Source organism: Heterodontus francisci, chromosome 2, assembly GCF_036365525.1.
Source record: "Heterodontus francisci isolate sHetFra1 chromosome 2, sHetFra1.hap1, whole genome shotgun sequence".
Lineage (NCBI taxonomy): Eukaryota > Metazoa > Chordata > Chondrichthyes > Heterodontiformes > Heterodontidae > Heterodontus > Heterodontus francisci.
Genome location: NC_090372.1, coordinates 25450933 through 25478172, shown reverse-complemented (window position 1 = coordinate 25478172; position 27240 = coordinate 25450933). Strand labels below are relative to the sequence as shown.

At 42.3% G+C, this 27240-nt stretch overlaps 1 protein-coding gene across 3 annotated transcripts in view; it reads left to right on the top strand.

Moving 5' to 3' along the window:
* The window catches only part of znrf2b (zinc and ring finger 2b), a 183243-nt gene that overhangs the window by 40995 nt on the left and 115008 nt on the right, over nucleotides 1-27240 (top strand). The window contains exon 2 of one of the 3 annotated variants that reach the window (XM_068055820.1): nucleotides 12378-12571. The exons of the other annotated variants lie outside the window; for them this stretch is intronic. Coding sequence (XP_067911921.1) covers nucleotides 12378-12520 — 143 coding nt within the window. The 3' untranslated portion in view covers nucleotides 12521-12571. Of the gene's footprint in view, nucleotides 1-12377; nucleotides 12572-27240 lie in introns of those variants that run through there. 3 annotated transcript variants of the gene reach the window in all.

The following is a 27240-nucleotide window of genomic DNA, read 5'->3' as shown; positions in this document are numbered from 1 at the left end:
CCATATATCAAACCACTACAGATATTAACACCTTCACTACATGAACTACAACAGTCCAGAAGGAGGTCCACCACCACCACCTTCTCAAGGGTAACTAGCAATGGGCAATAAATACTGGCCTTGCCAGTGACATCCACAATATGAATGAATTTAAAAATGCCATACAATTTAATGCTCAGAGCTTGGGCAATGTAACCTGATGGGTTTTAGTTTTGATATAGCACCAGTCAGAAAGACATAGCTAGTCTATATGAAAATTGGGTGATTTTCTGCCTGAAGCAGATGGCAAACCCACAAGCCAATTGATGCACTGTATCTTGCTATAAACCTTAAAAAGGTTCTCAGGTTGGAGATAATTATCAAAAGAAGCATTAGAATGGATTACCTATGGCCAGCTGCCAGATTATTTGCTAAAGCAAATAGCTCGGGCAGAAAAAGATGGAAGTATAGAACAGGTAGGAGTTAATCTTCACTCTTCTAGCTAGTGTTTTCAAAAGTAATTTTAAAAAAGGCAAGCTGTTAAATACAGCAAAAGCTGAACTGTTGAAACAACAGGAAACAACAGGTGCAATTGTTGACAAATTAATGAAATCCCTTTTAAGTCAGAAAGCAACCAGTCGACTCAAAAACCGTTAAGCTGCTGCCTAGGTTACTCAAAATACCACAAATATCACTAATCAAATCCAACTTTGGAATGAATATCAAAATTATCTTTTAGATCATATTCTTCACTGTCTCTCACTATTTCCACTACTAATTTAATGACATCAGTCAACTTAAAGTTTGACATAATAAGGCTGTCAGGCTGCTAAGTTTGCACAGTTCGATTGAGCTTCAGTAGTCTTGGTCACAACTGAAGATCCTATCAGTTAAGTGGATGAACCGTCAATTATCATTTTCCGATCTGCTGACTTTCATCTGCATTCCCCCACCCCCCCCACCTCCCCCAAACACCACCCATCCCCTTTTAAATTTATACTTCATGGTGTGTTTTAAAGTCAAAAAGAACAAAGAACAGTACAGCACAGGAACAGGCCATCGACCCTCCAAGCCTGCGCCGATCTTGATGCCTGCCTAAACTAAAACCTTCTGCACTTCCGGGGTCCGTATCCCTTTATTCCCATCCTATTCATGTATTTGTCAAGATGCCTCTTAAACATCTCTATGGTACCTGCTTCCACTACCTCCCCTGGCAACAAGTTCCAGGCACTCACCACCCTCTGTGTAAAGAACTTGCCTCTCATATCCCCTCTAAACTTTGCCCCTCTCACCTTAAACCTATGTCCCCTAGTAACTGACTCTTCCACCCTGGGAAAAAGCTTCTGACTATCCACTCTGTCCATGCCGCTTATAACTTTGTAAACCTATATCATGTCGCCCCTCCACCTCCGTCATTCCAGTGAAAACAATCCGAGTTTATCCAACCTCTCCTCATAGCTAATGCCCTCCAGACCAGGCAACATCCTGGTAAACCTCTTCTGTACCCTCTCCAAAGCCTCCACGTCCTTCTGGTAGTGTGGCGACCAGAATTGCACGCAATATTCTAAGTGTGGACTAACTAAAGTTCTGTACAGCTGCAGCATGACTTGCCTATTTTTATACTCTATGCCCGACCGATGAAGGCAAGCATGCCGTATGCCTTCTTGACTACCTTATCCACCTGCGTTGCCACTTTCAGTGACCTGTGGACCTGTACGCCCAGATCTCTCTGCCTGTCAATACTCCTAAGGGTTCTGCCATTTACTGTATACTTCCCACCTGCATTAGACCTTCCAAAATGCATTACCTCACATTTGTCCGAATTAAACTCCATCTGCCATTTCTCCACCCAAGTCTCCAACCAATCTATATCCTGCTGTATCCTCTGACAATCCTCATCACTGTCCGCAACTCCACCAACCTTTGTGTCATCCGCAAACTTACTAATCAGACCAGCTACATTTTCCTCCAAATCATTTATATATACTACAAACAGCAAAGGTCCCAGCACTGATCCCTGCGGAACACCACTAGTCACATACCTCCATTCAGAAAAGCACCCTTCCACTGCTACCCTCTGTCTTCTATGACAGAGCCAGTTCTGTATCCATCTTGCCAGCTCCCCTCTGATCCCATGTGACTTCACCCTTTGTATCAGTCTGCCATGAGGGACCTTGTCAAAGGCCTTACTAAAGTCCATATAGATAACATCCACTGCCCTTCCTTCATCAATCATCTTCGTCACTTCCTCAAAAATCTCAATCAAATTAGTAAGACACGACCTCCCCTTCACAAAACCATGCTGTCTCTCGCTAATAAGTCCATTTGTTTCCAAATGGGAGTAAATCCTGTCCCGAATAATCCTCTCTAATAGTTTCCCTACCACTGACGTAAGGCTCACCGGCCTATAATTTCCTGGATTATCCTTGCTACCCTTCTTAAACAAAGGAACAACATTGGCTATTCTCCAGTCCTCTGGGACCTCACCTGCAGCCAATGAGGATGCAAAGATTTCTGTCAAGGCCCCAGCAATTTCTTCCCTTGCCTCCCTCAGTATTCTGGGGTAGATCCCATCAGGCCCTGGGGACTTATCTACCTTAATGCTTTGCAAGACACCCAACACCTCCTCCTTTTTGATAATGAGATGACTGAGACTATCTACACTCCCTTCCCTTGGCTCATCATCCACCAAGTCCTTCTCCTTGGTGAATACTGATGCAAAGTACTCATTTAGTACCTCACCCATTTCCTCTGGCTCCACACATAGATTCCCTTCTCTGTCCTTGAGTAGGCCAACCCTTTCCCTGGTTACCCTCTTGCTCTTTATATACATATAAAAAGCCTTGGGATTTTCCTTAATCCTATTTGCCAATGACTTCTCATAACCCCTTTTAGCCCTCCTGACTCCTTGCTTATGTTCCTTCCTACTGTCTTTATATTCCTCAAGGGATTCGTCTGTTCCTAGCCTTCCAGCCCTTACGAATGCTTCCTTTTTCTTTTTGACGAGGCTCATAATATCCCGCGTTATCCAAGGTTCCTGAAACTTGCCAAACCTATCCTTCTTCCTTACAGGAGCATGCTGGTCCTGGATTCTATTCACCTGATGTTTGAAAGACTCCCACATGTCAGATGTTGATTTACCCTCAAACAGCCACCCCCAATCTAAATTCTTCAGTTCCTGCCTAATATTGTTATAATTAGCCTTCCCCCAATTTAGCACCTTTACCCGAGGACTACTCTTATCCTTATCCACAAGTACCTTAAAACTTATGGAATTATGGTCACTGTTCCCGAAATGCTCCCCTACTGAAACTTCGACCACCTGGCCGGGCTCATTCCCCAATACCTGGTCCAGTACGGCCCCATGCCTAGTTGGACTATCTACGTATTGTTTTAAGAAGCCCTCCTGGATGCTCCTTACAAATTCTGCCGCATCCAAGCCCCTAGCACTAAGTGAGTCCCAGTCAATATAGGGGAAGTTAAAATCACCCACCACTACAACCCTGTTACCTTTATATCTTTCCAAAATCTGTCTCCATATCTGCTCCTCTACCTCCCGCTGGCTGTTGGGAGGCCTGTAGTAAACCCCCAACATCGTGACTGCACCCTTCCTATTCCTGAGCCCCACCCATATTGCCTCGCTGCATGACTCCTCCAAGGTGTCCTCCCGTTGTACAGCTGTGATATTCTCCTTAACCAGTAATGAAACTCCCCCACCCCTTTTACATCCCCCTCTATCCCGCCTGAAGCTTCTAAATCCTGGAACATTTAGCTGCCAATCCTGTCCTTCCCTCAACCAAGTCTCTGTAATAGCAACAACATCATAGTTCCAAGTACTAATCCAAGCTCTAAGTTCATCTGCCTTACCTGTTATACTTCTTGCATTGAAACAAATGCAGTTCAGACCACCAGTCCCGCTGTTCTCCGCAACATCTCCCTGCCTGCTCTTCCTCTTAGTCTTACTGGCCTTATTTACTAGTTCCCCTTCATTTATTTCACTTGCTGTCCTACTGCTCTGGTTCCCACCCCCCTGCCACACTAGTTTAAACCCTCCCGAGTGACACTAGTAAACCTCGCAGCCTGGATATTTGTGCCCCTCCAGTTTAGATGCAACCCGTCCTTCTTGTACAGGTGCCATCTGTCCCTGAAGAGATCCCAATGGTCCAGATATCTGAAACCCTCCCTTCTACACCAGCTGTTCAGCCACGTGTTTAGCTGCACTATCTTCCTATTTCTAGCCTCACTGGCACGTGGCACAGGGAGTAATCCCGAGATTACAACCCTAGAGGTCCTGTCTTTTAACTTTCTACCTAACTCCCTAAACTCCCCCTGCAGGACCTCATCACCCTTCCTGCCTATGTCGTTGGTACCGATGTGTACCACAACCTCTGGCTGTTCACCCTCCCCCTTCAGAATGCCCCCTGTCCGTTCAGAGACATCCTTGACCCTGGCACCAGGGAGGCAACATACCATCCTGGAGTCTCATTCACGTCCGCAGAAGCGCCTAGCTGTGCCCCTGACTATAGAGTCCCCTATAAATATTGCTCTTCTGCGCTTTGTCCCTCCCTGCTGAACAACAGTGCCAGCCGTGGTGCCACTGCTCTGACTGCTGCTGTTTTCCCCTGATAGGCCATCCCCCCCAACAGTATCCAAAACGGTATACTTGTTAGAGAGGGGGATAGCCACAGGGGATTCCTGCACTGACTGCCTGCCCCTTCTAGCGGTCACCCATCTATCTGCTTGCACCTTGGGTGTAACCACTTCTCTAAAACTCCTGTCTATGACGCTCTCTTAAAAAGTAGATGGCTATGTTGTAACTGGAAGAATTTCTTGGGACATTATCTGAATCCATAAGATAACCATCACCTTTGGGTGATTGCACTGCTACTCCTTCCCCCTTCCCAAGCTGCAGTACATATTTTATGTAAACTGCTACAATCTTGATAAACTTACTGCACTTGATAAAGACTGCAGAGGTTGGGGTGAGAGATTGTGTGCTTTGGCCTATGCGTATGGGAATCTCGAATAACAGCAATACAAATTAGTGTTTTTTTTAATGCCTTTATCAGGAAGATAAAGCTTTCATAAAGTTGAGTATTTTATTCTCTGCCTTTTTTGTGGGTGAACTGGAATCTTAAAGTGTTGAGAACATTTTAATTAGGGACTGATTCCATTAAGGTGCACGTTTAGAGCTAATGCACTTCACCTAAAAAAAACATTATGTGAAAATAACTCAACAACAAAACATACCTAATGTGTCACCTCCAGACTCGACTATTCCAATGCTCTGCTGGCCGGCTTCCTATCTTCCACCGTCCATAAACTTCAGCTCATCCAAAACTCTGCTTTTCGTATCTTAAGTTGAATCAAGTCCCCTTTACTCATCATTCCTGTGCTTGCTGACCTATGTTGACTCCTGGTCCACCAACACCTCAACTTTGGAATTCTCATCCTCGTTTTCAAATCCCTCCATGGCCTCGCTCTGCCCTATCTCTGTAACCTCGTCCCACCCTCCTAGAACTCTGCGTTCCTCCAACACTGGCCTCTTGCGCATCCCCCACTTCCTTTACCCCTCGCTGTTGGCCATAGATTCAGCTGTCTTGGTCCTAAGCTCTGGAACTCACACCCCAAACCTCTTCATCTCTCCACCTCTCCCTTCTTTAAGACACTCTTTAAAACCTACTTCTCTGACTACCTGTCCGAAAGTTTCCTTCTTTGGCTCAGTGACAAAGTTTGTCTGATTACACTCCTGGAAGTGCCTTGGGTTGATTTCTTATGTTAAAAGCACTATATCAATGCAAGTTGTTGTTGTGCACCACATATTCATGAAAGGCGAGCAATTTAAAGTCCACTGTTCCCTTATCCCGTGCTCCTTCCTTAAATCAGTGCTGATTTTACTTTATGGAGCAGGGGATTACTGAACTCAATTATTTAAGGAAGAGCCAGAGTTCCAGATCAAGGTGTGCATTGCAAAGGCACTGCAGGTCAGTTTTCACTGTTAACTGATCAGTCAGTGTAATATGATTATCTGTGAAGCAAGTGGCCCTCTTCTCTGGTTATAATCCCAGCAGCTGTTAAAACAGAAGTTTTCAACATTCTCCATCTCTTCCACCAGTGCTTTTAACATGGTTTGCTCAGAGATTCCTAATATTTCACAAATGGAAAGATTTTATAACCCACAAGTACTTCCATTTCCTGCCCATGTTTTTTTCCACCCAGCCTCTAAAGGGTCATTTCTCTGCCATGCTTCCCCCTCCTCCCTTTCCATCTGAGGATTGCAATGTGTTTGAAAGTTTCAGATAATTTGTGCCTGAATTAAGGAATCGCTTGATAGCTCATCTCAATATGAATAATCCACATAGCTATTAAATGGATAATCCACATAGCTATTATGTGGTAGTGTCAGCCTTGGCTCAATGTTCATCCTCTTGCCTCTGGATCAGGATGTTGTGGTTGGAGACTCGAGGGAGTACTGCACTGTTGGTGATGCTATCTTTTTGGGTGTGACATTATACCTCTGTAGTGGGTGTAAAAGATCACACGGCACTATTCGAAGAAGAGCAGGGGAATTCATCCCAGAGTCCCAGGTGACATTTATCCCACAACAAGCACTTAAGAGATGATTTAGTCATTTACTTCATTGTGTTTGTGACATCTTGCTGTGTGTAAATTGACTGCTGCGTTTCCACATTGCAACAGTTTAAAAGTACTTAATCAGCTGTAAAGTGCTTTGGGATGAACTAAGTTCATGAAAGACACTTTATAAGTGCAATTTCTTTCTTTCTAATCCAAATGAAAGATGCTGAGTTACTAACGTCAATGCTGGTAGTTTTGGAATGAGCTTTGGAGTAAAGCTGATATCTGTGTGAACAGACACACCCAGGGGTCAACTTGTTAGCACAGCTGCTCTTGGGCAAGTTGAATCATGGGTGCCTCAGTCATGGCAAAGGAGGAGGAGATTGAAAAGGACTGAGAGATCAAGGGAGAGAATGAAAGATCACCCTCAGAGAGACTTGCTGTCAATTAATGAATGAAAGCTTGCCACATTTTACTATTGATGTTATCAATGTAAGTTTTGTTTTTATTCAGTGCCTGTTTCGCACAATAGTACAGCAGCTGATTTAAATTCTCCTGCAGTCTTAGTGGTGGGGTTACTTGGATGAAAGTGTTTCCACGTTTTCCAATTGGTATCATTCCACTGTGGTGTTTATTATTATTATTACACTGTTTAAGTAAGACTCCTTCACCCTGCTGAAAACACCCTTCCCATGACAGCGAGCATTATTTTTCCTGTTACTTGCTATATACAATGATAACTGCTTGTGAGTTGCAGTTTGGTTGGCTCTGCCTGCCTTTTTGTATCATTCCCAAGTGGCCTTTAATCATGTGTATCTGTGCAGTGAAGGTTGGTATGCTGTTGACCACAGAAAGCATCATTGCTATGACCATCTTTGCCCACACATACCCACCGTCCAGCAGCGCCATTGGAACAGGATGCAACATGTGGCTGATTTTTTTTTCTCCCTCCTCTTCCCTCTCATCTCCTTCTCTCCCCTCCTCTCATCCTCTCCTGAATGTTCAAGGTGGTGATGGCGTGCCAATCAAACGGGCTGCTTTGTCCTGGATGGTGTCGAGCTTGAGAGTCGCTGTAGCTGCACTGATCCGGGCAAGTGGAGAGTATTCCATCATACTCCTGATTTGTGCCTTGTAGATGGTGGACAGGCTTTGGGGAGTCAGGAGGTGAGTTATTTGTTGCAGAATTCCCAGTTTAGTTTCTGGTCATTGATAACTCCCCAGGATGTTGATAGTGGGGGATTCAGCGATGGTAATGCCATTGAACATCAAGGGGAAATGGTTAGATTTTCTCTTGTTTGAGATGGTCACTACCTGGTACTTGTACAGCACAAATGCAACTTGCTACTTATCAGCTCAAGACTGAACGTTTTTCAGGTCTTGCTGCATGTGGGCATGGACTGCTTCAGTATCTGAGGAGTCTCGAATGGTACTGAACACAGTGCAATCATCAGCGAACATCCCCACTTCTGACCTTATGAATGAGGGAAGGTCATTGATGAAGCAGCTGAAGATGTCTGGGCCAAGGACACTACCCTGAAGAACTCCTGCAGTGATGTTCTGGGACTGAGATGATTGGCTTCCAACAACCACAACCATCTGCCTTTGTGCTAGGTATAACTCCAGCCAGTGGAGAGTTTTCCCCCAATTCCCATTGACTTCAATTTTGTCAGGGCTCCTTGATACCACACTCGGTCAAATGCTGCCTTGACGTCAAGGGTAGTCACTCTCACCTCACCTTTTGAATTCAGCTCTCTAGTCCATGTTTGGACCAAGGCTATAGTGAGGTCTGTAACTGGATTGCTCCGACTGAACCCAAACTCAGTATCGGTGAGCAGGTTATTGCTGAATAAGTGCCGCTTGATAGCATTGCCAACAGCATCTTCCATCACTTTGCTAATGACTGAGAGTAGACTGATGGGCCAGTCATTGACTGGATTGGATTTGTCCTGCTTTTTGCTGACAGGACATACCTGGGCAATGTTCCACATTGTCGGGTAGATGTCAGTGTTGTAGCTGTACTGGAGCAGCTTGGCTAGGGGCACGGCAAGTTCTGGAACACAAGTCTTCAGTACTACAGCAGAATATTGTCAGGGCCCATAGCCTTGGCTGGATCCAATGTGTTCAAATGCTCCTGACATCGTGTGGAGTGAACTGAATTTGCTGGAGACTGGCATCTGTGATGATGGGGACCTCATGGGGTGCTGGATGTTTATATGTGTTACGGTGTTTATATATGAGTGTTGTTGTGAGTGGGTGTGTGAGCTTTTGTGCTCTGAGATCGCACACTCCAGTGAACCCTTATACCTGGGCCTGCACCAGTGTTTGCTGAACCCTAGGGCCCCCAACTGCACACCACCACCTCCCCTTGCACCCCTGACCCCACCAAAACAAAAATACTCGTAGGCCCCTAAACCCCATCTCAGTGCTGCCAACTATGGGCTCCTTTCCCAGTGCTCTCAAATCCCAGGGTTACCTCATGCTGATAATTCAGTCTCCCAGCTAATACTATATGGCATAGCACCCCTATTTATAACAAAGCTGCAACTCATTGTGAGCCATACTATGGGAGATTTGTTCATTTATATTTATTCAGTTGTGGTATTTATTTATGTTAAGGAAATCTGTATCGATTTCCGACGAACAATTCACAAAACACAAATCAAATTTTTATAGAAAACATAGCTGCCAAATCCAGGGGTCTACTAATAAGCTAAAATGCACGTTCCACTGCCACTGTTATTAACCCCCAGTGTTGCTGAATTCCAAAACACTCTCTCTATCCAGTGCTTCTAAACACAAGACGCTAATTTTCAACCTATTTGTCTTCTTGTGTATACTGGATGTTAAATGAAGTAAGACAGAAATAAAATACATTGATAATAACCAAGGCACTCCTTTATGGTTTTCATAGAATAATGGGCAGAGTCACAGAATTTAATCCCCAAAACACCAGTAAAAATCTCAACAATGCTGTGCAATAAAACTGGAATTTGACTTATTCACTCACTGTAAGTAAGTGCCTGAATGCATTGTGCAGTACATGGTATAAAAATTCAATGTTAGAATGTGGAAAAATGAGACAGCCAATTTGCATGCAGCAACTTCCCACGAACTGCAAAGATGTTCCCCAGGGTCAGTATTCGGACCACTGCTCTTTTTGATATGTATTAATGATCTGGACTTGGGTATCCAGGCATGATCTCAAAGTTCTCAAATGATACGAAACTTTTGAAAGGTAGTAAATAAAGTGGCAAATAGTAACAGACTTCAGGAAAACACAGACTGATGAAATGGGCATACACATGGCAGGTAAAATTTAACATACGCAAATGTGAAGTGATACATTTTGGTAGGAAGACTGTGAGGCAATATGAAATAAATGGTACAATTTTAAAGTGGGTGCAAGAACAGAGAGTCACGGGTGTGTATGTACATAAATCCTTAAAGGTTGTAAGACAAGTTGAGAAGTCTGTATATAAGAAAAGCATAATATGGGATCCTTGGTTTTATTAATACAGGAATAGAGTACAAAAGCAAGGATGCTATGCTAAATCTTTATAAAACATTGGTTAGGCCTCAACTGGAATATTGTATTCAATTCTGGGCCCCATACTTTAGGAGGGACCTCAAGGCCTTGAAGAGGGTGCAGAAAACTTGAATGGTGCCAGGGATACAAGACTTCAGACTGGAGAAGCTAGGATTGCTTCCCTTGGATAGAGAAGGTTAAAAGGGGGTTTGATAGAGGTGTTCAAAAGCATGGATAGTTTTGATATAGTAAATAAGGATAAACTGTTTAGTGGCAGAAGGGTTGGTAGCCAGAGATTTAAGGTGGTTGACAAAAGAACCAGAGGAAACATGTTTTTACACAGCAAGTTGTTGTGATCTGGAATGCACTGCCTGAAAGAATGGTGGAAGCAGATTCAGTAGTAACATTCAAAAGAATTAGATAATTACTTAAGAGAAAAATATTACAAGGTGATGTGGAAAGAGTTGGATAGCTCTATAATAGAGCTGGCACAGGCACGATGGACCAAAAGGCCTCCTTCTGTGTTGTGTCATTCTAAATGGAATGGAGCCAGGTTTTCTGAGGTTCTTTGTACAACAGTGGCAGTCTTTCCATCACCTCAGTTCTCGAACTACGAGCTGACCTATAATTACAGCTGCAGGCTCAGTTCACACAAGGCACCTACAATATTTTTCTCATGCAGTGGCCTGGGAACTGCGTTGGTTATTCGAAGGTGTAAATGGTTGTGTGACAAAGAGAGAAGATAGGAGGGTGTGACAAGAGGCAAAAAAGTGTGAAAACTAAAGGAAACAAGGTTCAACAATTCGGAAAAAATTAAACAGATACTGTAACAAATATTCTTTTTCTCAAATTCAGTTCCAAGTGATCTGGACAGGATTATGGGCATTCTTTAAAAAAAAAAGCATGCTGTGCAAATTGCAGCTCATGTATATTGTTGCCAGTCAGGAAAACTTTACCATATGGTATTTTAAAAATGTAGTTAATCACGTTGCTCAATAACATAACCAGTTGCCAATAAACTGTAGTAAGTCATCCAAAAACAGCTATGTTCCAAAAGGCAGTCTAGCTGTGATTTTCTACTATAGTTTTAAAACCAGAAGATGGTATATTTACAATCTCTAAATCTGGAGCAAAAAGAAATAATTTATATGGTGCCTTTCATGACCTCAGGATGTTCCAAAGCATTTCTCAGCCAATTAAGTACTTTTAAAAGTGTAGTCATTGTTATAATGTAGGAAATTCACAGCTAAGTTGTACACAGCAAGCTCCCACAAACAGCAATGTGATATTGACCAGATAATCCATTTTAGTGGTGTTGTTTGAGTACTAAATATTGGCCAGGATACTGGGGAGGACTCCCCTTCTCTACTTTGAAGACTGCCATGGAATCTGTTACAACCACCTGAGTGGGCAAATGGGACCTCAGTTTAATATCTCACCTGAAAGATGGCATCTTTCACAATGCAGCACTCCCTCAGTACTGCACTTTTGTCAGCTTAGATTATGTCCCTGGTGGGATTTGTACCCACAATCTTCTGATGTAGAGGTGAGAGTGACACCATTGAGCCACGACAGACACAGTCATTGTAAGTATAGAATAGATAGAATAGATGATAAACGAACCTTCTCCATATTCTACCTCTGTGGCAGCATCTTTAGCCTGAAGGATAAGCAGATGCTCAAGCCATTTATCAGTGCTGATCTTTAACTGGCACATTGGTGGTAGCGTAACAGCGAACTGGGCTGCCCTTTGTTCCCCATTTTTAAAAAATCATCCATTTATTTGTCCTCCCTTTTGAGATGCACTGGCTTTTGCTCACCTGGAATTGAATTCAGCATCTACGCTAAGAATCAGATGGGAGTGGAGGCAGGGGGAAGTAAAATGTAAGTAATGCCTGCCATGCTAGGCCCCCACCTGCCAAGAATGAGGCACATTAATTTTGTCATGAACATTGATTTTAAACTGTTACTGAAGAAAGGACTTGTTAAACAGATCAACTGTGGCTGGAAAAGATATTTGCATATTAACAGATGGTGATTGGAATGACAAAGGACCATTCCCTGACACATTCAACGCTCAATGGACCTTGATCACCAGGTATTGTGTGTAAGAGCAGCATTCCAGAGACTGCTAAGGTGATACAATCCAAGACATTGTCAGACCATTTAGTCACATGACTAACCTGCTTGTCAACCTGGGGTTTTCTGAATTGGACAAACAGTTTGAACTGAGAAATTCTTTTTGCTCCTGGACTGACAAGATCTCTCCTGTCTGCTCCCATCTCTTTCTCACAAGCCTCTGAATCCACTGAAGATGCAAGAACCCCAAAAGAGATAATTCTCCTACAGCGAACAAGGTTTAAGAAGAATATTGGGCCCCAACGAAAAGCACGATCTACCTACAATCAAGGACTCTACAGTGAGCTCAAAGAACTGTAACGAAAACTCCTCAGATATAGCCTCAAACTTTTCCACTTTATTTTTCTTCTGCTCTTTTCTGTCTCTATTTGCAGGCTCGCGTGGACGCGTCGTGTATCTGTACGCATCAACCGAATTAGAGTTTAAGTTCAAGTTTAATAAATTTCAACTTTTCTTCTTTAAATCTAAGAAAGCCTGTTTGTGCTGGTTTCTTTGTCATAATTGGAAAGCATTGAACAAGGATTCACCAAGGGGGAGCTAAAAACATGGTGTGTTTAAAATTAAACTCTGTCACGGTAAGACCAGGTGAAGGCTGAAAGGCAACCCTAGACCTCTTCCTTACCTGGTCGTAACAATGCCAAATGAGTGTATGTAATTGGGTGGGATGGGTGGGGGTGGAAGAATGATGGTTATGATACCAAATGTACATTTAATTGGGAGCAGTTTAATATAGGTTGATTGCATACATAGTTGAAATAGTAACAATTGTTGCTTGTCCCAATTACAGATCCATGGACACACCTCTCACTTCAACCAGACAGATGGTTTGACTTTGCAAAGGCTTCAGTTGTTAAAATGGCTTTTCCAGTTTGGCCTGCTCTCCCCTCCCAAACCCCCCACCCCACCCAATCCCCACCCCCAGTAAAGTATGAAGATGCCCCAGCAGTTGAAGCATTTTACTTTTAATCCATCTGTAAGGAATAAGCAACAACAACTTGCATTTATATAGTACCTTTAACAGAGTAAAATGTCCTAAGGAACTTCACAGGAGTGCTATGGAACAAAATTTGACACTGAGCCTCATAAGGAGATATTGGGGCAGATGTTGAAGATGTAGACCTGGCATTGTGCAATGAGATAGGATTAATTGATAACCTCATAGAGAAGGTGCCCCTAGGTAGCAGTGATCATAATATTTACATTCATTTTGAGGGAGAGAAGAGTGGGTCCAAGACTAGTACTTTAAACTTAAATATGGATAATTATGAGGGCATGAAAGCAGAGTTAGCAAAAGTGAATTGGCAAATTAGGTTAAGGGATAGGTCAATACAGATGCAGTGGCAGACATTAAAAAGGATATTTCAGAATACACAGAATAGATACGTTCCAACGAGAAAGAAAAATTCCAAGAGAAGGACCCACTATCCATAGTTAACTAAAAAAGTTAAAGATAGCATTAAAGTTAAGGAAAAAGCATATAATTGCAGAAAGGTAGGTGGCAGGTCAGAAGATTGGACAGAATTTAAAAAAACAGCAAAGAATGACTAAAAGATTGATAAGGAGGGAAAAATTAGAGTATGAGAGAAAGCTTACTAAAAATATAATAACAGATAGTAAGAGTTTCTATAGATATTTCAAACAGAAATGAGTTAAAGTGAGCATTGGTCCTATAGAAAGTGAGTCTGGGGAACTAATAAGGGAAAATAAGGAGATGGCAGATGAATTGAACAGGTATTTTGCAATCGTCTCCACTACAGAGGATGCAAGTAACATCCCAGAAATAGCTGTAAATTAGGAAATGGAAGGAAGGAAAGAACTCAAGAAAATTACAATCACCAAGGAAGTGGTACTGAGTAAGTTGTTGGAACTGCGGGCTGACAAGTCCTCGGGTCCTGATGGACTTCTTCCTAGGGTCCTAAAAGAAGTGGCTAGTGAGATAGTTGATGCGATGGTTTTAATTTTCCAAAATTTCCTAGATTTGGGGGAAGCTTCCATTCGATTGGAAATAGCGAATGTAACACCTTTATTCAAAAAGGGAGGGAGACAGAAAGCAGGAAACTACAGGCCAGTTAGCTTAATATCTGTCTTGGGGAAAATGTTAGAAGCTATTATTAAAGATATTATAGCCAGGCACTTAGAAAAATTAATCAAGCAGAGTTAACATGCTTTTGTGAAAGATAAATCATGTTTAACCAATTTATTGGAGTTCTTTGAAGAAGTAACATGTGCTATGGATAAAGGGGAACCTGTGGATGAACTGTACTTAGATTTCCAGAAGGCATTTGATAAGGTGCCACATCAACGGTTATTGCAGAAAATAAAAGCTCATGGTGTAGGGGGTAACATATTGGCATGGATAGAAGATTGATAGCTAACAGGAAACAGACAGTAAGCATAAATGGGTCATTTTCTAGTTGGCAAGATGTAATGAGTGGTGTGCCGCAGGGGTCAGTGCTGGGGCCTCAACTTTTAACAATTTATATAAATGACTTGGATGAAGGGACTGAGGTATGGTTGCTAAATTTTCTGATGACACAAAGATAGGTAGGAAAGTAGTGAAGAGGACATAAGGAGGCTACAAAGTGATATAGATGGACTAAGTGAGTGGCAAAGACCTGGCAAATGGAGTATAATGTGGAAAAATGTGAAATTGTCCATTTTATCAGGAAGAATAAAAAAGAAGCATATGACCTAATGGTGAGAGATTGCAGAGCTCTGAGATGCAGAGGGATCTGGATGTCCTAGTGCATGAATCGCAAAAGGTGAGTATGCAGGTTCAACAAGTAATTATGAAAGCTAATAGAATGTTATTGTTTATTGCGAGGGGAATTGAATACAAAAGTAGGGAGTTTATGCTTCAGTTATACAGGTCGTTGGTGAGACCACATCTGGAATACTGCATACAGTATTGGTCTCCTTATTTAAGGAAGGATGTAAATGCTTTGGAAGCAGTTCAGAGAAGGTTTACTAGACTAATACCTGGAATGGGTGGGTTGTCTTATGAGGAAAGGTTGGACAGGCTATACTTGTATCTGCTGGAGTTTAGAAGAGTAAGAGGCAACTTCATTGAAACATATAAGATCCTGAGGGATCTTGACAGGGTGGAGGTGAAAAGGATGTTTCCCTTTGTGGGAGAATCTAGTTTTAGTTTTAGTTTTAGAGATACAGCACTGAAACAGGCCCTTCGGCCCACCGAGTCTGTGCCGACCATCAACCACCCATTCATACTAATCCTACACTAATCCCATATTCCTACCACATCCCCACCTGTCCCTATATTTCCCTACCATCTACCTATACTAGGGGCAATTTATAATGGCCAATTTACCTACCAACCTGCAAGTCTTTTGGCTTGTGGGAGGAAACCGGAGCACCCGGAGAAAACCCACGCAGACACAGGGAGAACTTGCAAACTCCACACAGGCAGTACCCAGAATTGAACCCGGGTCACTGGAGCTGTGAGGCTGCGGTGCTAACCACAGCGCCACTAGAACTAGGGGTCACTATTTAAAAATGTGGGGTTGCCCATTTAGGACAGAGATGGTTGTGGTTGTTGGCAGCCAATCATCTCAGCCCCAAGAGATTGCTGCAAGAGTTCCTCAGGGTAGTGTCCTAGGTCCAACCATCTTCAGCTGCTTCATCAATGACCTTCCCTCCACCATAAGGTCAGAAGTGGGGATGTTCGCTGATGATAGTACGATGTTCAGTACCATTCACAACTCCTCAAATACTGAAGCAGTCCATGTCATGTGCAGCAAGACCTGGACAATATTCAGGCTTGGGCTGATGTGTGGCAAGTACCATTTGTACCACACATGTGCCAGGCAATGACCATCTCCAACAACAGAGAGTCTAACCATCTCCCCTTGACATTCATTACCATCGCTGAATCACCCCACTATCAACATCCTGGGGATTTTACCATTGACCAGAAACTGAACTGGACAAGCCATATAAATACTGTGGCTACAGAAGCAGGTTAGAGGCTGGGAATTATGCGTCGAGTAATCCACCTCCTGACTCTCCAAAGCCTGTCCACCATCTACAAAGCACAAGCCAGGAGTGTGATGGAATACTCTCCTCTTGCCTGGATGAGTGTGGCTCCAACAACACTCAGGATGCTCGATGCCATCCAGGGCAAAGCAGCCCGTTTGATTAGCATCCCATCCATCACCTTAAACATTCACCCCCTCCACCACCGATGCATAGTGGCAGCAGTGTGTAACCACTGCAGCAACTCACCATGCCTCCTTCGACACCTTCCAAACCTGCGACCTCTTCCACCTAGAAGGACAAGGGCAGCAGATGCATGAGAACACCACCGCTTACAAGTTCCCCTCCAAGTCACACACCATCCTGACTTGGAAATATATTGCCATTCTTTCATTGTCTCTGGATCAAAATCCTGGAACTCCTTCCCTAACAGCACTGTGGGAGTACCCACACCAGCTGGACTGAAGCAGTTCAAGAAGACAGCTCACCACTAACTTCTCAAGAGCAATTAGGGATGGACAACAAATACTGGCCTTGCCATTGACACCTACATTCCCTGAAACGGATAAAAAAAATGTAAGTTTGAAGGAGCATCTTAAAGGAGGAAAGAGAGGTAGAGAGGTGGAGAGGTTTAGGGAGGGATTGCTGGAGCTTATGACTTAGGCAACTGACACTTATTACTGACGGCTCCCCTTATGCAAGTGTCTTCTGGAGTCAAGTTGACCTAAGATGAGATCCTGGTGATGGGAGATTGGCAACCATTTTAACCTCTGTGGTAGAGTCGAGAATCCTGTACCAATGGTGGATGGGTCTGCAGTATTCCAGTATTTACGACTGATTAGGCAGTTTGAGTCTCTGATGGGACTTTCAGGATAGACCTACCAATCGGGATTGGGGTGGTCAATGTTCTCCTCGGCTCCAGGTCACCCTGCAGACCAATGCCATAGCCTACTTGGGTAATCTTAATTCATCAAGGAATGGTTAGCTTATTAGTGTTCTGTGCTGTGTGGCAGTATGTTTTTAACTGTTTTAGCACCTGAAGAACCTCTACACACACTTTGGTTGGTGAGGAGAGGGGGTCAATTTTGACTTTCCCAATCTGCACTTAAGCTCTCTAGGCTTGGACATGGGTGCGTCCTTCATATCGAGCAGAAGGAAATCTGCATTCTGTGTGTTTCTCAGTAGAATGATTTGAAAACTTTTGAACACGCTGATGGATGTCCGCACATGTTAGACACATAGATCCCCAAAAAATAAAGTTTGTGGGCTGAGGGTATATGCTTTAATTAGAAGGGATTCTACAGTTATAATTCCAATATGGATAGGAATGGATATAAATGTCACCATCTATACAGACCACTAATTACCACGTAGAAGTGGAAGAATTGGTGTGTTTGACTTCCATAACCTCACCTGTCTCTGTCCCTGCCTCAGCTCAGCTGTTACTGACATTCTCATCCATGCCCTTGTCACCTCCAGACTCTTTATTAATACTCTCCTGATTCATACTCAGCTTATCTGAAACTCTGCTGCGCATATCCTTTTCTGCACTGACCTGCTCACCCGTGAGTCACCTCTGTCCTTGCTGTCCCACATTAACTCCTGGGTCCCCAATGACTCCAATTTGAAATTCTCATTGTTGTATTTAATTTCCTTCATGGTCTTGTCCCTCCCTATTTCTGTAACATTGCTCCCCCCTTGCGCTCTCCATTCCTCTAACTCTGGCCCCTTGTGCTTTCCCCCACTTTGCTCCACTATTGGTGGCCGTGTCTTCAGTAACCTAGGCTTCATGCAGTGGTATTCCTCCCTAAGCTCCTCCGCCACCCTTTCTGCCTTTATAACCTCACTTAAAATGCACCTCTTTGACTAAGCTTTTGGTCATTCTTCTTAATATCTCTTTTTTTCATTTTGGGATTTATTTTTGTCTGATTACACCTCTGTGAAGTGTATTGAGATGCTTTTCTATGAAGAAAGGTGCTATACAAATGCAAGCTGATGTAATAAATTGTGTGATCAGTTGCTTTTTGGAGAATTTTCAAAGATCCAAATAATTTTGAAAGAATCGCCCTCTCTTTCTGCCTTAATAAAAATAACATTAGATTCCCCTCTCCTCCTTTCACTGATCCTTCCACAAAGGGACCAGACTGCAGATTGTGGTCAGAGGTCACTGCTTCTCCTTTATATATCTTAAAAGAGGTGCCTAGCTATAAAGAAAAAAGAAAGACTTGCATTTAAACCGCGCCTTTCACAACCTCAAAAGTGTTTTACAGCCAATGAAGTACTTCTGAAATGTAGTCACTGTTGTAATGTGGGCAACAGATTTGCACACAACAAGGTCCAAAAACAGTAGTGAGATCATGATAATCTGTTTTTTGTGATGTTAATTGAGGGATAAATATTGGCCAGGACATTTGGGAAAACTCCCCTGCTCTTCTTCAAAATAGTGGGATCTCTTATGCCCACCTGAGAGGCAGTGGGACATCAATTTAATGTGTCATCTGAAAGACGGTACTTCCAACCCTACAACACTCCCTCAGTACTGCAGTGGAGCAACTGCCTAGCTTTTGAACACGAGTCTCTGGATGGGAATGACACCACCGAGCCATAGCTGACACTTTAAGATGGGTCACTGAGCATAGCACAGAGTAGCCTCCTATGAACAGAATAGACTTTTGGTTCCTTCTTTAATCCCCCTTCTGGTAAGCCTCGATGACTTGTGTTGCTGGAATCTGAGCTTGTGATCCAGGTTCTGGTCTTGACAATCTACTGCCTGAACTGCATGACTGTCCTGAAAAGAGGACTTTCAATGAAATGCATAAGAAGAAAAATACTAAAGGAAAGTAGTTTATGCCACACAAAAATACAAAAAGCTGAAAGGGTAATTTAAAAATTTCTGTCAATCCAGCCCCTAGAGTGAGGAAAAATTAGTAAGCTTAAACCACCTACCCCAGAGGGAACACTATTAAGGGGAGTACCGTCACCACATGGATGACAGCATTTCAAGAAGGCGACCCACCATCACCTTCACAAAGCATCTAAAGATAGGCATAAAATCCCACAGATTATCTGGTCATTATTGCATTGCTGTGTGGGATCTTGCTGTGTATAAAATAGGCTGCTGCGTTTCCCTACATTACAATGGTGACTACACTTCAAAAGTACTTCATTGGCTGTAAAGCACTTTGGGACATCTTGAGATCGCAAAAGACACCATATAAAGGAAAGTCCTTATTTTTCTTTCCTTTTATTCTTGGTTGGCCTAGCCATTAACACCCCCATCCTAATATTGAAGAGAAACTTTGGTCTGTAATTCAATGTTTTGAACTTACCCACTCCATCTCTGCAAATATAGGCCTGCCTGCATCTGAGCTGCAACCGGTCTGCAGTGTGTTACCTCATAAAGGTAGCACTTTGGCCATTAAACAGTCACTATGCTTGTGTGGGGTGGCACCCAGTTAAAGGTATGGGCATCTCAATGATCTTTTGCCAACTATGTTTTTATGGAAATAGTAGTAACCTCAGTTTGTGAAGTTAATTGGCTGACTATGGCTGAAAGATTCAAACCTTCTGCCTTCTTGTTTCATTGTCTGTTTGAGCAATAGCACAAATTTCTTGTTTAAAAAACAGTGAACTGTGTCAACCACAACAGTATCGTAATCAACATCCTCTCAACGGATTTATTGCATGTACAATACAGCAAAGCCTGCACTTAACAGCAGCTAGTTTGCAGTCCTTACCATCTCCTTCTCTTCCAGTCTTCTGATTGGTTAGTGTGCATCAGAAAGGCAGCTCCTTTAGATATGCAGGGTCTAAGTAGCAAAGTAGGGCAGTAGCTGCACCTACCCCTCATAATTTTTTTATTTTCATTGTTGTTTTGGGGAATCACAAGTGATTTGCTGATGAAACGTTTTAATATGTTAAAGGCACCATATAAATGGCAGTTGTGGCTGTAGAATTAATTATATATTGGGTTGATCAAGTCTATTGGTGTGACTGATTCAGCCATATTACAGATAACTTTCAATAAGATATTTGGCCCATAGATAGATCTCTGCTCCCTATTAGTCAGTCTGGAATAGATTAATATTGTGTCTGCACTTGTGCATTTCAATGCTTTTGCGTTATAAATTCCTACGTTCCTCCTTATAATGGAAATTGCCTACGTAAATGTGTCAGGTTGTAACCATGTACTCAACCCCCTAGTTTACATGAGCAATTTCCATTGTAATTATGGACATAAATATTCATTATAGAAATACAAAGGTAATTGCAGAATTAATCAGCTTCAAAATGGGGACTGAATTCCATCTCTGCTCCCAGTCTGATTAACTGTTGAAGAGTGCACTTTATTTTGATTCCCCACTGGATGGCGATGAGTAATATATTAGAAAATGCAGGCAGATGTAAGATTTCCAGCAACTCTTTCCATTGTAAATGGTTATATTCACATTAATAATGGGTACTACCCTTGTAAACCTGTCACATTGTAAATTAACTCACACTCCACCCCTGCCCCTCTTTTACTGGACACACTGCAGCACCACCTCTGGCAGCAGGTTGTAATTGCAGTGTGATATGTTTACATAGGCAATTTAAATTTTAAATGTGGACCATAACTACTTATAATGCAAGTGTGAAAACACAAACAGAAGGACCTTAAATTGGGAACAAAATCATGTTTGTATGTGCTATACTCCTGGCTTTGACCCAAAAATCAGACCTGGTCTTGACTCCCCATATGCAACACCATGAAAGATCATCTTGTAATTAAAAGTTCCTTGCCTGCCAAATAGTGAACATCTTTTTATTTTTAGTTAATTATTTTAATGACTGCTCCTGACATAAACAAAAAGTATACTTTTCCTTCAACTCTAACTACTAAGTCCACAGTTTCACCTGACATTCACACAAGTTTGCCTCATGACGAGGAATGTGTGGTTAGGAGTTGGAAAGCTGCTTCACATTTCTTTTTCTGCTGTCTAGAATGGGGATGTCACAATTAGTTGCTGACCACTTACATGTGATAGGCAGTGTCAAGCTCTTAGGGTAATCTGTTTTCTGATGATTGGCTGCCCAAGAAGGCCATTCAGCCCATCGTGCTTTTGAAACAAAAATAGAAAATTCTGGAAAGCTGCAGCAGGTCAACTTGAGTGCACAGAGAGAGCTGACCAACTTCACTTCTGAGGACCCATCACAACTGAAATCCTGAAGAAGGGTCCACACCTGAAACATGAAATCTGCTGTCTGCACCAGTTCACTGTTACAAAGGATGAATCAAAATTATTGTGTAATCTGCCCCATCACCAAACCAGATAAAAAAAAACAAACCTTGCTAAGGAATGTCTTCAGCTAGTGAGTAATGACCCCCAAACATACAGATTGTGCAAGACTTTTCATGCAAGTGCTATGCAACTTGGAATGTAGCAGGAACTCTGTATTGTACAATGAGCTGAGATACACAAACCTTGAACACCTCAATTAAAATTTGAAAAGGGAATAAAATCCTGTCTTTTTACAATGTAATCTTGCTTTTTTGTAAATTCCCAGACCTGGGAAATTGTCTGATATACTTTCATCATGATTTAGGGTTTCAAAGTCCTGTGCTGTAGAGAATTGAGGCATGAGTCTATGCCCATGGTAGCCCATGTAGTGGACTCCTGATCTCAACTGTCTTCAGGGGCAGCTGGCTAATGATAGGGTAGAAAGTTCACCAGGAGACAGGGAGAGATGAGAACTTGGCATTTTAAAAATTCTTTCAGGGGTTGTGAGTGTCTCTGTCAAGGTCAAAATTTGTTGCCCAAACCCCATTGCCCTTGAGAAGGTGGTGGTGAGCTGCCTGCTTGAACTTCTGCAGTCCATCTGCTGTAGGTACACCCACAGTGCAGTTAGGAAGAGAGTTACAGGTTTTTGACCCAGCGTCAGTGAAGTAACAGCGATATATTTTCAAGTCAGGATGGTGTATCATTCCTAGGTGAGGCCTTTGTATCTCTCATGTTCCAGGAACAGGTGTAGATCATTCAGCCTCTTCAACCCTTTCCACCATTCAGTTAGATCGAGGCTGATCTGTATCTTAACTCCATTTAGCTACCTTTGCTCCAAACCCTTTCGTACCCTTGTCCAATAAAAATATTATTGATCTCAGTCTTGAAAATTTCAAGTGATCCAGCATCTACTGCCTCTTGGAGGAGAGAGTTCCAAATTTCTACTACCTTTGTGTGAAGAAGTACTTCCTGATTTCACTCTTGAATGGCCTAGCTCTAATTTTAAAATTACATCCTTTTGTTCTTGATACCCCCACCAGAGGAAATAGCTTCTCTACATCTGTCCTATCAAATCAATTTACCATTTTAAACTACTCAATTAGATGACCCTTCAATCTTCTATACTCCAAGGAACACAAGCCAAGTTTTTACAACCTGTCCTCATAGTTTAACTCTTTAAACTCTGGTATCATTCTGGTGAAACGATGCTGCACCCCTTCCAAGGCAGATATATCCTTCCTCAGAATGGAGTGCAGTACTCCAGATGAGATCTGATCTGATAGCATATAATGTAGTAAATATGAGCAGAAAATGCAGAGAGATGCAAAAAGATGAGAAGATAAAGGGCTTTTGTCTCACTGGGAGGGAAAGATATGTGATTTCTGATGGGTGCAGAGCAAGATGTGCCGTAATAAACTGCAGAAACCAGCACAGCCGTGGGACCTCAAGCTTGTTTTTGTTTAATTGAACTTTCTCATCTAAGAGCTTGTTGGCTTCTGCAGTCTGATGATGAGCACTCCTGCAACTTGTAGTTTCGGTTGGAGGCCTAATCTAGCCTGTTTAAACCAGTTCTGTGATTCGTCCCGAGGGTGTTGACTTGTCTGTTTGGGAAGCTGAAAGTCACACCTTGAATTACTATAAATACATTTCAGAAATTTGAATACAACTAAAGCCCAATCACCTGAACTTAATACTGCACAGGAATTTTAAATATCTTTAGAAATGTTCCCTTGGTAGTTTATGGATGAATTGAGCCACACAGACTATGAAAGGCCCAGGCTTAGACAATGGCCTATGCTAAATTAGCTAATCTGAGGTGGCAGGAAGTGAGGTACTCCAGTGCTCCTGAGCTAGAAAAAGGCAGGTGTGGATGGGGGAAATCAGCCAGTGTTCCCACTCCTGATTGCTATTCAATGGGTTCTGATGGGAAGTGCATCTGTTTTGATATCAGTAGCAAACAGGGTTACATACTGAGCAGAAGAAAAGGCCTTCAAGGCCCATTTGCACTTGCTCCATTTTGTTTTTGGATGTCTTGGCAATGAAGCCCCCCCATGGTCCAATATTCTGATGATGTCTAGGGGAAGAGGTGATGATGGGTGGAAGGGGAGCCTGGAATATGTCCTGCCATTTTGTCTACAATTTGGAAAGAAAACCTGTACCAATGGAAACTTTAGCCAACTATCAACGGACTACTATAATGGACGGACCTACACCATTTGAGGGAGTCAAAGAGTTTCAAGTGATCCGAGTGAAAGTAGTTGTTGGTCCTTCAATGCGAAACAAGTGGAAACTTAAGCGCTGTAAAGCCCCTCAATTTAATAGTTAAATGACTTTTAAGTTTTATTTTCCTATGAATTGGAAGTTTTTATTAGATTTCAACCTCAACACCACAGTCTGCTTTAAATTCTACTGCTCATGGAAATTTTCAGTAAGCATGATTGTCAGTCATGGCTCAGCAGAAAGCATTCTTGTCTCTGAGTCAGAAGGTCACAGGTTCATAGGCACGTAAGGTCAGGAGTAGGCATTTAGCTCCTTGAGCCTGTTCTGCAATTTAATGAGATCATGACTGATCTGTGACCTAACTCCACATGTCCCTTAATACCTTTGGTTAACAAAATCTATCAATCTCTGATTTAAAATTAACATTTGCCATTTGCAGAAAAAAATCCAAACTTCTACCACCCTTTGCATGTCGATGCTTTTCCTGACTTCCACATGAAAGACATGGGTCTAATTTTTAGGCTGTCCCCTAGAGACTTAGCACATAATCTAGGCTGATGCTGCACTATTGGAGCTGCCATATTTCTTATGAGATGTTAAATGGAGGCCGCACCTACGGTAATATTCGAAGGAGATTTGGGGAGATTTCCCCAGTGTCCTGGCCAATATTTATCCCTCAATTGACATCACAAAAATAGATTATGTGGTCAATAAGATCAACTCTCATTCTTCTAAACTCCAATGAGTATAGGCCCAATCTGCTCAACCTTTCCTCATGAGACAATCCCTAGCATCATCCCAGGAGTCAGCCGAGTGAACCTTGTCTGAACTGCTTCAAATGAAAGCAAGTATATCCCTCCTTAAAGCCAAAACTGTACACAGTACTCTAGGTGCAGTCTCAACAATGCCCCGTATAGTTGTAGCAAGACTTCCCTACTTATATACTCCATGCCCGTTGCAGTTTATGCCAACATTCCATTTGCCTTTCTAATTACTTGCTGTACCTGCATGCTAACCTTTTGTGAGTCATGTACAAGGACACCCAGATCCCTCTGTACCACAGCATTCCCAGTCTCTCTCCATGTAAATAATATTCTGCTTTTTTATTCTTCCTGCCAAAGTGGACAACTTCACATTTTCCCACATCATACTCCATCTGCCAAATTTTTGCCCACTCACTTAACCTATCTATAATCTCTTTGCAGACAATTTGTGCCTTCCTTGCAAATTACTTTCCTACCTATCTTTGTATCGTCCTCAAATTTGGCTACAATACACTCAGTGCCTTCATCCAAGTCATTAATACAGATTGTAAATAGTTGAGGCCCAGCACTGATCCCTGTGGCACTCCACTAGTTACAGTTTGCCAACCTGAAAATGCCTCATTTAACCCAACTCTCTGTTTCCTGTTAGTTAGCCAATCCTCTATTCATGCTAATATATCACCCCCAACACCATGAGCACTTATCTTATGTAGTAACCTTTTATGTAACACCTAATCGTTTTTAGGTGATTATTTCACAATTTGTGCACAGTGGTTTTGGAATGGATGGGGAAATGGGGCAAGATGATTCATGAGGCAGTTTGCTATTGTCAAGATTGCATCTAATAATTTAAAATCGAATGCCAGCTGTCAAATGCTCCTACTATCTGTAATGGTGATGAGCTATGAATTTGATCTGTGGGTCTATGGAGTTGAAACCATATTTGTTGAATATTTTTGAAAGAATCGTTTGTACATTTTTGTTTTATCCTGCATTACCAATGACTGCACTTCAAAAGTAATTCATTGGCTGTCAAGGGCTTTGGGACGTCCTGAGGATGTGAAAGGTGCTATATAAATGCAGGTTCTTTTTTCTCCCTATCTTTTTCTTTTCTTTTATCAGGACCTCGAGATCCGATGACAGTAAATGGGTGATGGTATAAAACGAAGCTCAACTCTGTTGAGATGCTTTGTCTGTTTTCATACTGCTGTTAGAAACATACAGAGCTACAATGGGCCCCAACCTCTGAGCTAAAGAGGATGTTAAGAAGTGGGAGGGCAGAGGCGGTGGTGGGGGGTGGGGGTGGAGGGTACGGCGCGGGGTGGGGAAACAAATCAGCAAAAGTTTTCACTCCCAATCACTCTCCTGCTAAATGTGAACAAATGTCAAGGGAGGATTTGGCTTCCCTGTGAAGCCACACATGGTCAAATGGCTTGTTGATGCTCAAGCAGGAAGAGTGTAGACTTGAGCTGCTGGTTCCCAGGATCCAACACCCAATATGTCTACAAGAGAAGACAGGGAAGTTGGGGGGTGGGGGGCGGCGGGGGGAAGCAATATCTTGCATTGTAAACACAGAGTGCCTTACTATGTATGAGACAATCAGGACCAGACAGAATTCATTGAAGTACTTAAAGGAATGAGGGAAACTGGCTAAAATGTTTTGCAGCTAATTAGTCCTTCAGAAGCCTAAACACTCAGAAGGAAGATGCTGGGAACTATTGACCTGTTAGCCTGGGTTTCTTATAATTGGTTCAAGAGCATCCAACAAAAGTAAATGCAAATTATTCCAAATAGATCATCGATAGCAAATGTATTTGCATTGTTTGGGGTATTAGCAGTGCTATATATTTTATTGTTTAGAAGGTGTTTTTGTTGAAGTTCCATTATTAGGTGATGGAAGAGGAAATTATAAACAGCTTTTTTAATGTGTGTATATATAACAAAGCAAAGAGCCAGGGTCAATTTGTGTAGTTACACTGGACAGCAGTGAGTAGCAGAAATATTATACGGGGTTTGTCCTAGTACCTGTGATGTTCACGTTTTGATTGCACAATGTTTTAGCACAGAAATAGGCCATTTGGCCCATTAAGTCTGTCTTTGGTGTCTTTTCTCCACATGAGCTTCCACTCTCCTGCTCCATCTCCAGACCCTTCAATATTTGTTCAAGCAGCTAATTCCTTTATGAAAGAATCCACAGGTTGTAGCAGAAAATTCCAATCTCTGTGTAAACAAACTGTTTCTAATCCCAACAATCAATGATTGGTTGATTAACTTTGACCACTACACATGGTACATGTCCATTTAAAATAAGTACTTTTTTGTAGTTGATCTCTCTTTTACATGTCCAGAATGTCCAAGCTTTGAGCTTACTTATTGCTTTTATTTGGAAGAATGTGAAGGATTCAGTTACCTGAAGCAATGCCGCAGTAAATATCATTTGTGTCTCCCAGCAACAAGTAAAAATTTCCAACTGGAAACTGATGCTAAGACTGAAAATGTTCTCCTGAGGGATTCTTCTCTTTCACAGCTGGTATATTGGAGTAAACTCCTCGACTTGCACGCTCGTCATCTGTCATGTTATTCTATTATAGAAGCATTTTCCTAAATACTTGTATTTCTATAGTTCCTTGTCACATTAAATTGTCCACAGATACTTCATGTGGTGAATTATGTTTAATTTGCAGTGATTGTAGATATATCACAAGAGCTAATCTGTGTTTTTATTATTATTCATCCTTGGAATGTGGGTGTTGTTGGCAAGGCTGGCATTTATTGCCCCATT